The 11,379-nt window shown below is 33.2% G+C and overlaps 1 protein-coding gene and 1 non-coding gene across 2 annotated transcripts; both read left to right on the top strand.

Moving 5' to 3' along the window:
• Positions 1-30: 30 nt before the first annotated feature.
• On the top strand, positions 31-9,594 carry LOC110384553 (uncharacterized). The gene is made up of 9 exons (XM_021345867.3): positions 31-244; positions 597-808; positions 3,659-3,869; positions 4,007-4,363; positions 4,634-4,819; positions 5,446-5,564; positions 7,536-7,700; positions 8,179-8,349; positions 8,717-9,594. The coding sequence occupies exons 2-9, from the start codon at positions 605-607 to the stop codon at positions 9,005-9,007; spliced, it is 1,704 nt and encodes a 567-aa protein (XP_021201542.3). The 5' UTR covers positions 31-244; positions 597-604; the 3' UTR covers positions 9,008-9,594.
• On the top strand, positions 9,402-9,594 carry LOC126055478 (U2 spliceosomal RNA). Its single transcript, XR_007511465.1, has one exon. It is a non-coding gene; the product is annotated as a U2 spliceosomal RNA (small nuclear RNA).
• Positions 9,595-11,379: the final 1,785 nt, after the last annotated feature.

The following is an 11,379-nucleotide window of genomic DNA, read 5'->3' as shown; positions in this document are numbered from 1 at the left end:
ATTTGTTCGCTTCATCAATCTTTGAAAACAAAGTGAAAGCTCGTCGGTGTCTAGTCGCTTGTTATGCGTTGTTTCAAAGTCCAAGGACACAAAGATTTGCTAGTAAACTAAGTTTGCTATTATCGAATTTAACAATAGAACGGCGGATGTGTTGTTGTGACTTATATTCGTGTATTATTTAACCGACTACCGGGAGTTACTTCAGAACCGCGTTCGGCTTGGGAACGGATAGTCGCGTGAAACGGTAGGTGTTATGTTGTAAATATTTTTATTGCTTAGTTTCTGTAAAAATTGGCATTTATAAATAGAATTTTACTTGATATATTTTTGAGTGTCGTTTATAACGTATTTTTTAACATAGTTGAATTAAAATTACTATATGATTTCATGATATCAGCATACTATTATTAAATGAATAATGTTGTTTTGAATTAATTAAGACTATGTGCGCAGATTTCAATAAATGTTAATTGGTCATTAGTACATGGTATTGTATAGCAACAAACTTTATGTATAATCAGTTCTCCGTTTCTACAAATTTTATTAATGTTAATTTTTTTAAGTGTGTCTCTAATTTATTTTCTTCTTTTTTTCAGTCAGAAAAATGGCAAGTGCAGTGAGAAGTAAAGTGCTTAAAGTTTTAAACAAACAGAAAAATGGAATGTCATTTGCCGCTGTCAGACAAAACAGTTCGGCTCCAGAAAAAAATATTCTGACATCTGTGTACAAAGATCTTCCGGCAACCAGTAGTACAGTAAATGACTTTGTATGGCACAATTTGGACAGGTGGCCTGATAAAACTGCTACGGTAAGTTATCTTTATGACCCTTATATTTATATCTTTATACCATAAAGAAATACTTCTACGGCTTACAGAAAAAAAAACCGGCCAAGTGCGAGTCGGACTCGTGCACGAAGGGTTCCGTAAATTACAGTTAAATCAACCTATCTCAAAAACTATAAGAGATACTTTGATCAAACCAAAAATCGTTGAAAGAGTTAATTAGCATGCATCACCTCTATTTTTTTTAGAATTTTATACCCCGTAGTTATAAAAATAGAGGGGGGGGGACATACTTTTTACGACTTTGAGAGCTGATATCTCAAAAACCGTTCACTTTAAGAAAAATGTTTTTTAGAAAACTTTATATCATTTTAAAAGACCTTTCCATTGATACCCCACACGGGTATGTACATCGAAAAAAAAAATTTCATCCCTCAGTTACATGTATGGGGGGCCCCACCCCCAATTCTTTTTTTTACTATTTAGTGTCATATTTTTGTAGCGGTTCATACAACACATATTCCCATCAAATTTCATCACTGTAGTACTTATAGTTTCCGAGTAAATCGGCTGTGACAGACGGACAGACGGACAGACGGACAGACGGACATGACGAAACTATAAGGGTTCCGTTTTTGCCATTTTGGCTACGGAACCCTAAAAATGGTATGCACGGAAACATGTAAGCTATTTACTGAATGGTTAAAGTAAGTTTTGTTAATAGCCAAAGGCATGTATAAATAAACATAAACTAAGCATCAGACTGACTGCAACTCTCATTTACATAAGCTTGTGTTAGAAAAAACTAATTTAAATATTTAAATAAAAAGTATATTTGAAATGACTGATGTCCTCAAACCACAAACACACAAATATTTGGTGTTAGATTAAAAAAGTAATATTATTTAAAAGGATATTCTGCGATTCGCTGCTTGTATATCGCCTATTATAGAACAGAAAATCAATTGTATTTTGTGTATATCTGTGCTCTGAATACAATGGGTTAATAGAAGCAAATAAAATAAGAACAATAAATATCCAGTTTTGTACTCAGTTTTATCCCACTATCAACGTTTGTACATTTGTAACTAATTCCTATGCAGATATAACTAGATCATTATGATTAGATTAGGCACTAATAAAAAAATATTAGATAACTATTTTATCTTTATTCCTGTTCACATTAAACTTAATTTGGTACATTTTTAAATACAAATTTAAAATATTGCTCTGTAAAGAAATTCAGCGCTAATGTGGATTCAATTTGTTAGAGAGAGAAGTAAACTTCATGGCAGTACATAAAATACCTATGTACATTCCTATCAAACTACTTTATAGGAACTAACATTACTCACATTTTTCAATATTAATGAGTTCACAAATTAAAAAGCAATTTATACCTACAGTTTATATGATAGAGCTGTTAACGTAATTCTCATTATGATCCCATTTACATAGGGTTCAACAGCCAATAAAAACTATGTTGTGTTTCAAATACTATGCATGGATTTTATAAATGGAAAAATACACATGTGGGAGGGAAGTACACATACGCGTTATACCTAATTGCTTTTGAACCTTGTAATCATTTTATAGGATAATAAAATAGATTGAGATAAGTTTAAACACTAGTAAAATTTTTATACTTTAATAAAACCATTGCAATGTTCAAAGTTCAACCATGTGCACAAATACCTATGTGGGGATGACATGCAAAAATTAATTTAATTAAATATTTTATCAATCATGATAATTAGGCCATTGATTACTCAGGATTATGTATTTAGATACTTATCATGTTTACTTTAGGTACTTATTAAATGAGGGATGGTGAGTAGGTAACAGCTGCATACCTATCATAAGCTATGCCTGCTGCGGTCAGTTAATGGATGGGTACCAATCTATGCTGAAAAAGCATTTAAACCCTTGCTTCAATAAGCCTCGTCTGCCATTTAAGATCTATATCTTGTTTCTATCGGTAGCAAGAAACTAGAAAGCCAAACAAACCATTCAGTCTTATTAAGGGACTTTTTTGGGAGCTATTTAATCATCAAATAATATGGCGCTTCCCTCTGTAGTTGGAGCGGAAGAGATTACTTAAAACTTCTGGTCAGACTCTTACTGACCTTTCTTCCGGAACCTTTTGTACTTCAGGGGAAAGTTACTCTTTCGAACAATAAAATCCAGCTTTCACCTTAGAAGACAAGCGTTTTGGGGCTTATTATGGTAACAGACCATCTTGTATTTAATAATTTTCAACATTGTAATAAATAATCAAGTCCAGTTCCATAACACGTCTGTAACTAGTTTCGTTTGAAAACATAATAAAGTATAGTCATTTGCATAATAAGTATTGACGTAACTGCTATTAGATAATTTTCCACGTGTGTTAATTTTTTTTTCAATTTGTCTCTGCTTGTTTTTATATAATTTTGATTGTACACTGTCTTGGCCTAATTGTGTTCAATTTTCATTTAAGAATTTATCTAATCCTAACGTCGGTTCCCCAACACTGCTCAAGATCCAATAGGAATCCAGATCAGTTCTTAACATGCTAAACTGACTGATTTTTATAGAATACGGCTCAACCAACAAAAGCAGACTTCCTAAAAAATATATTTAGATCCTTATGAAATCGCACAAGATATTCTTAGCCAACATAAGCTAGATAAATGTGAACAACAAAATAGGATAAACCTGTTATAGACAATATTTATATTAAAAATCTACTTATGCCATTTTTTTTATATTGATGATAAGTATACTAATTTTGAGTGACGCACGAATTACGGCTTAAATGGCAAAGGTCACATTTGTGTACATACCTGTTTATCACTTGTACATGTTAGTATATTTTACTAACTCTTGTTCAAGGTATGTGCAGTAACAGGCCTAGGATACACATATGCGCAAACGCATAAGATGTCCATATCGTTCGCCGCCTCTTTACGGACAAAACTCAAGTTGCAGAACGATGATAAAGTGGCTATAGTTTTGCCTAATATCCCGGAATATCCTGTCACTATTTTGGGCGTACTACAGGCTGGATGTATTGCCAGTATGATGAACCCTATTTATACAGCAGGTAAGAAATGCTAAACAATTTGACTGTGAACGCTGCCTTACGAAACTTCTGCTTATAACTCAGGTTTGCTCTAAAGGACATAGCATAATACCGAAGTAATGTTCTTGCCTTCATTAAAATTAATATTTTGTTTTCAGAGGAACTAAAACGCCAAATACAATTAATCAAATGTAAAGCAGTGATTGCGTCGAAAATTTCTTACGCGAACATCAAAAAAGCTTTAACAGAACTGAAAGTAGACATACCAATAATTTTAGTGGATAACGATGGTTTACCAGAAGGTACCATAAAGTTCTCAGAGTTTGCTCAAGATTTTAGCATAGACACGACTTGTTTGAAGGAGGTGAAAAGAGGTCCTAAGGACTTGGCGATATTGCCATTTTCAAGTGGGACTACAGGGTTTCCTAAAGCTGTGGTGCTCACACACTCAAGTGTTGTTGCCATGAACCAGCAGATTATTGATCCTGAAATTGTTGCTATTAAAGAAACTACAGGTAAGATTTACATTGTACTTTATTTATTTCTGTTTACTCATGATAGCTTGATGGTATGATAAGAGTTACCCTATTTGAGGTTCAAATCGATCCTACCCGACAGGGTTCAAAATCAAAATGCAGCCCATTTGGAAGCTTCTTTAAAACTTTGTGTAGCCTCTTAATATATAGACCAAATATCCTTTTAGTCTAACTTATTTCGTATGTCAGAACCTAATCTCGTTTTACCTTTATTATTTAAGTAATTCCAAATTCATGTTTTATTTCCAGCAACAAACCAAGCAGTGCTGCCAGCAATATTGCCTTTCTTCCACATATTCGGCTTCAATGCTCTGATGATGAATCAAATGGCGTTGGGCGTTAAGCTGGTGACCATGCCTTACTTCAAACCTGAACTATTTCTTCAGACGTTGGTACAACATAAAGCTGAAGTTTTGTTCTTGGTGCCTCCTATGGGTAAGATTTTAATATAAAAGTGTTCTTATGTTGTATTGAGAAGGTGTAAAATGTAACTTACATTTTTACAGCTTACATTATGTAAGCTTGAAGGATGTGTTGAGTATGAATGTGAATAGATGGAGAGACAGATGTTGACTTAGGAAATGGTGGATTGACTAAGAGACGATATGATTAAGAGTGGAGAGTAAGAGATGTTAGGAGGGATTCCAACGGAAAACATTTCGCGCCGACCCCTAATAACCTATAACCCTAATACCCTCATTTATAGCAAATTAAAATTTTATTATGATTTATGTATAATGGTAACATAGCTTGTTATAAACACCAAAAGATTTCTAATCATTTCCCAGTCATGCTTGATCAACTTTTTGACAATCTGAACTAATGCGAATATCTTCGTTAGTAGGCACCTACCTATCTAGTCTTTGTTAGTTTTATGTTTGATCGTGATAAAACGCTTTATCGAGCTGTTTAGACTCTGGCAACTGATAATTATCTCTTAACTAAACTTTGTACTTAGACTTGAACTTGAACTAAAATTTGGACACCTGATCAGCAGTCCAATGTTAAATGTTTATGTACATGTTTTGACCCTTCTAAAAGATACACTATTAATATTCCAGTGGTATTCCTGGGCAAGCATCCAGCAGTGAAGCCTAAGCATTTGGAGTCTGTTTACGGCATCGTGAGCGGAGCTGCACCAATCTCTAAACAAGACGCCGAAGCTGTTATTGCTAAGAATGTAAGTTTTGTTTATATACCCAGTCTTTGAGGCTTGAAGGATAATCCTCTGTTCAGAAACTATCTAGTATAATGATGCCATGAAGAGTTGTTTTGGTATAAATGCAATGATTTTTTGGTCAAATTACCACTGCCTCCACCTGTGAAGGGGTGTCAGATTCTTATTGACTAATTGACGGTCTATTCATAGTATGAGCTAATGTTCTCAAGTTACCTACATCTTTATAAAATAAATATTCTCTAAACCATTTGATCATCATAAAACAGCATCACAGCATATTTTATAGCCGCCTAAATCCTGTCTTAAATCCAAATCGAAACTTGTTTTTTTCTCCTAGCAACAGTAAACATGTTCATAATATCATTTAGCACATACAAATCAGTCTAGATATAAATAGCTATCTACCGACGCAACGCAAGTAAAAAGTTCATTCAACCGTGACAACATATCTATTTAATACTCAAAATGACTTAACTTGCAAATAGTTCGAATGGGAACTTATTAGTATAGTTCTTGTTATCCTATTGTCTAGTATGTGCTCAGATTTGATGACGTCACAGCGTTGAATAGAGCATACTTTATCATAGTTGACCTACTTCTCATTCAGCGTGTATCCTAAGTACTGATTAATAGGTATTCATATTATGCGAAATGTAGTTGTGATTCTAATTTTGTTCAATGTTGGAATAAGATGTGACTTATAAACATTTTGATCCTATGCAATTTTTTTAATGAGCAATCGTGGTGATTAAAGTGGTCGGTCCTGTCCTGTCCTGCCAAGCAGTGGGACGATAAAATTTTTGATGATGATGATGAGAAGTTTTCAAAGATTCTATGACCTTTTTCGTGAGTTACTAGGCACTATAACATTCCTGAGTACTTTTACAAATACCAAAAAGATATAATCGTACCTATAGATTAATTTACGTTACTATATTAAAGTACTTTCATAATTACTTATCGTAGACATAATTAATTATCTTTTAAAATATTTAAGCACCTACTTGAGACACCAAAGTCCTTTTGAAGAAAGCTATAAAGATTAATTTACTACAGTCGCTTACATAACGTTATGCAACGGTTTAGTGCCTATACTTACACTAATTACTGTTTTGTAAGGAATGTCACTAATAGTAGAGCTTTATATTAAGAAAGTTTTGCTTTCTAGAGCTAGAATTTTGACTTTACAAGAAATGTCAAACTCATATATTTTAGTGCGAAAACCTGAAGAGGTATCAATAAACAAACACCATATATCTGAAAAAAAATAATCTAACAAATTACTAACAGATTATACGCACATTGTACGTACTACAGTACACCTTGTGCACCTGTTATCAAAAGATAAATATACTATTGTCTGATAGCTAAGTACATTTCAACTTTGATCCGATAACGCCGTCGTAGTGGAGTTTAGCACCCGATAATATATCGGTATCTTTTGTTATTGACCTCTGGAACTGTGAAGAGGTCTTTCTTTATCTTTGAACTTGGATTCAAAGGTGCCTTGTTCGATTTATGTATTATTTTTTACAACATTTTTTTTTTGTTTTTATATGATGTCGGTCCGATCGGACTCTGGACTTGTAGTTTTTTTTTATGTTATTGTTTGTTGAATGTAGAAATAGAACTTTGTTGAACCTAAGTATAAAAAAAAAAACAATAAGTCAATGTATATATAATCCAGTAGTAGCTGAAATAAATGACGAACACCAACAATCACCTTAGGCATTTTATTCAATGTATATTAATTTAATTATTTTCGATGTGTACACCTGTAATAGGCATAGCAAACTAGAATTTTATGTTATTTTTTAACTTATGTTTTTACATACATACATATTTTATTGTGTGCTGCTGGTGTGCCCATAAATAAATATTCACAACTGCAATAATCAAACCATTTATCTTTGTAGTACTAATTATTTATTACTCACTAAATATATTCACGAAAATCTTTAAATTTTTCAGAAAAACATAATGTTCCGTCAAGGCTACGGGTTGACGGAGACCAACGGTGGTATCTCCGTGGCGAGGAACGTTGATGCGAACCATGCGTCTGTTGGCTTCGTGTTCGCTAGCAGTGAGGTGAAGATCGCTGATGTTAATACGCAAGAGGCTTTGGGACCTGGTCAGGTAAGCAATTATTACTTATCTATATTTGACTTTAACGCTCAATCCTTCTCCATGTGAGAGGAGGCCTGTACTCAGCAGTGGGACGATAAAAATGCTGTAACGATGTTTGACGTAGTGCTTAGTAATCTCATCTGCTTAGCCTTTTTTTAACATGTTTGAACAAGTCAGGCACCTTCTTATAGGCCAATATGCGATAGGTGTGATTATTTACTAGAACTAGCGAGGCGTTCGGTTCCTTGTCAGTCCAAAACCAATCTGTCAAAGATTGGACTCCCATCCAAGGACCGCCCGCGCGTAGCTTTGCTTAACCTTATGATCGACTGACTTATAGGGTTGCCACTTAGCCATGAGAAAACTTCCACTTTTATCTCTAAAACCAACAAAACCATGCTAAGTGACGTCTCATATTATAATCTAGTACTATTCCCAATTAACCTAGTAACATACACCACTATATCATAAAACATACCATTTTCAGGAAGGTGAGATCTGGTTCCGAGGTCCCAACGTGATGTCAAGTTACTATGAAAACGAGGAGGCGACCAAAGAGGTTCTAACTCAAGACGGCTGGTACAAGACTGGTGATATCGGACGATATGATGAAAATAAGTATCTTTATGTTACTGACAGGCTAAAGGAGCTTATAAAGGTAAATATTTTTTTTGTAGGTACTTTTTATTATACCGGGTCATTATAGTAATGAAGGGTATTGCTAAAGGTATTAAATAATCAACTGATATTTTGAAAAAGCAAAACACACAGTTGACATTAGTACTCTGCCAAAGGATATACCCTCTAGCCATAATAATTGTATTAAAGTGTCAGTCTTAGAAAAGATTCTATTTAAAATATAAACTCTAACAATACCAAATAGGGATTCCAATGGGGAACATAGGTCATTTCCTAAGTTTCATTGTCCAATTATCATCCAATGCAAATGACAATGGGCGAAGTCTGATTTCAACCTCTTTTCATAATTTGTTTCATAGTATAATACTGAACTTCTCTTTTTCCAGGTAAAAGGCTTCCAAGTACCTCCAGCAGAATTAGAAATGGTTCTAAGAACGAATCCCAAAGTTCTCGATTGCGCCGTCCTTGGTATTCCTGACCCAATATCAGGCGAAGTTCCCAAAGCATTTATAGTAACGCAAGCCGGCCAAGAATTGAAACCAGAAGAAATATTAGATTACGTCAACACCAAAGTTACAGCCTTCAAGAAAATCAAGGAAGTCCAGTTTGTACCAGAAATTCCTAAAAACGCAGCTGGTAAGATTTTAAGGAAACAGCTAAAGGAAAAATACTGTTAGCATTTATTTTAAGATGGTACGAATGTTTGGGTGAAATGCAAGTATGGATTTTTGGTATATTTTTTTGCATTTAGACTTTGTACAAAACTTTTTTATTGGATTGTGTGTTGCATCTTGGTTTAAGGTATTGTTTCTAAACTTTTCATACCTACGTAATTTTACAATAATAATATAAATATGCAATCAGTAAATGACCAAAAAATACACTGCAGTATTTAACACCATTACTTTTTAAAATCATATTTATATTTAGGTAGACGCATACAATATAAGTACCACTGTATAGTTTCTCAGCGCTTCGATAGATGGCGCTGTTCATTTGAAGCTCATTTCTGTATCGCGGTGTTAAGATTCTCCGCGACTCAACGACCCTCGCCCGTCACTTTAGTTCGGTATCGCTTCTCGGCCTTTTGGCTAAGATCAAAGTGTAGTATCTGTTCTTTTCAGCTTAATATCTGAAAGTTCCCTCACTGAGGGACCAGTATATTAAACTGATTTTTGTAAACTGACGGGATGTTCGGGGCTCGCTCCACTCCCGTCACGGGTCGGCCCGGCATTGCAGTGCCGCCGGGATCGGCCCACATAAATACATATCTATTCCCCATTTGAGTAAATACTCATTATGAAATAATTTGTTGAAATAGGGCGAAAATTACAGTGTTTCTAGCCAACCAATGACCTGTCCGTAACATAAATAAATTAACCATTGCCTGAATACCATACTTAAAAAATATATTCTACCTACATTATACAACCAAGTTTTCCCTAGTTTATTATGGTGAAACAGCCTATTATATCGGAGAATCACTTTTATCTTTAGGATTAAGAATAAATCATAAGACAAAAATGTTTAAGGATATTTGTTTTTATAATTATTAAATATTTTTGAGCATTTTTAAAGAAAAGTGCCTTTACAATGTGGTAGCCTGCAATAAAAAACTAGTCTGTAGTTTTTTTTTTAATATAAAATAATAAAAAATTGTTATCAAAAAGTTTTTAAGATTTAAAAGCCGTATTCGGTAAAGAAATAATATTTGTATAGTAAAATTAAGAGTCAAAAATAATGTTTATTATAAAATTGTGTTCAGATTTACTTAAATTAGTTAACTCTCAAAGACATTACTTGCCAAGCAAATTATGTCTGTGATTTTGTTATTTACCTACTGATATTAAAACTACGTATTGTTTTTACCATATCACCTTTATACGTACTATATACGTATTTTTATACCTATAGGAATAATAAAATAAAACAAAACTGTTTTACCGAAATGAAAATGCTGCCTGCTATTGTATTGAAATTATGTTGGAATGAAATTCCTAAAGGTTTAATCATGTTAATATATGTTTAATATACATTTTTTATATGTATAAGTAGATTTTCTACAAACATATGACCTTATTTACATTTGATCAATAAGCATTTCTAATGTTTAAAATGTTTACATAGTTTATACCTACTTACACATAAAGCTTTTATAAAAATCAAATGTTGTTATATTATACGTTATAATTTGTTAATAACTTTTAGATATAAAAAAATAAAATTTATTTAATGGTTTGTTTTGGTTTTATTCATAAATATTTACATACGTACATAAACATGTTCAGGTATAGGTATGAACTTGTAAATTAATAAATGAATTGATTAGTAATCATAATTACTTGCATATTTTAAACTTTAGAGATACATAATTTTGCTAATGAAAACGTAATTAATTTAGTCTTTATCTTTTCAGTAATGAAATGAGAAAAAATTTTGTTAGTGTTAGCCATCGAGGAATGGATTTTTTCAAATCGGACCCAAACGGTCCCAATGTTAACTAACTCCTCAGCTGTATAAATTTTTAACTTAGTACCTATAGACTAGGTGTTTGCCGCGGTTTCGCTCGCGACCCATGGGAACTTTTGTGTTTATGTTACTCGTAAATAGTGTAGTTTTCTATCACTGAAAGATTTTTTCAAATCTGCCCTGACATAACCGCGTTCAAGCAAACAAATTCTTCAGTGTATTAGTACTTACTTCAAAATATTACAGGTACATCGTATATTCTGTAATATATGGTGTACTTATACGGTAGACATAGTTTACATAGACACACCCATTGGTAAACTGGTTGCCGTCATCCAGTCGACCTTGGTCTCCGCATCAACTACGTCATCGGCCCAGGTTTGTATACAGACGGGCACGACGAGATTTTTATCGATAAAACTTCTTTTATTTTATATTTTTTGTAAGTACTACAATCTGTTTTTTGTAATGTTGTAATTTTAATACGATGTTTTTTTAAGTTACCTATATAGGTACCTAATACTTAATTTTAAATAATTATTATTTTATCGAGTGGATACTCCTTCAAAATTAAGCTGCA

The sequence above is a fragment of the Helicoverpa armigera genome, chromosome 16, assembly GCF_030705265.1.
Source record: "Helicoverpa armigera isolate CAAS_96S chromosome 16, ASM3070526v1, whole genome shotgun sequence".
Classification (NCBI taxonomy): Eukaryota; Metazoa; Arthropoda; class Insecta; order Lepidoptera; family Noctuidae; genus Helicoverpa; species Helicoverpa armigera.
This window is presented reverse-complemented; position numbering and strand designations above follow the sequence as displayed.

What these genes read in the sequence shown, in the direction of transcription:
- LOC110384553 (XM_021345867.3), top strand. Translation starts at nt 605, where the DNA reads ATGGCAAGTGCAGTGAGAAGTAAAGTGCTTAAAGTTTTAAACAAACAG. An exon ending in TGCTATTAAAGAAACTACAG is followed by an intron (nt 4,364 to 4,633) that starts GTAAGATTTACA and finishes TTTTATTTCCAG; the next exon opens with CAACAAACCAAGCAGTGCTG. An exon ending in AAGCTGTTATTGCTAAGAAT is followed by an intron (nt 5,565 to 7,535) that starts GTAAGTTTTGTT and finishes TAAATTTTTCAG; the next exon opens with AAAAACATAATGTTCCGTCA.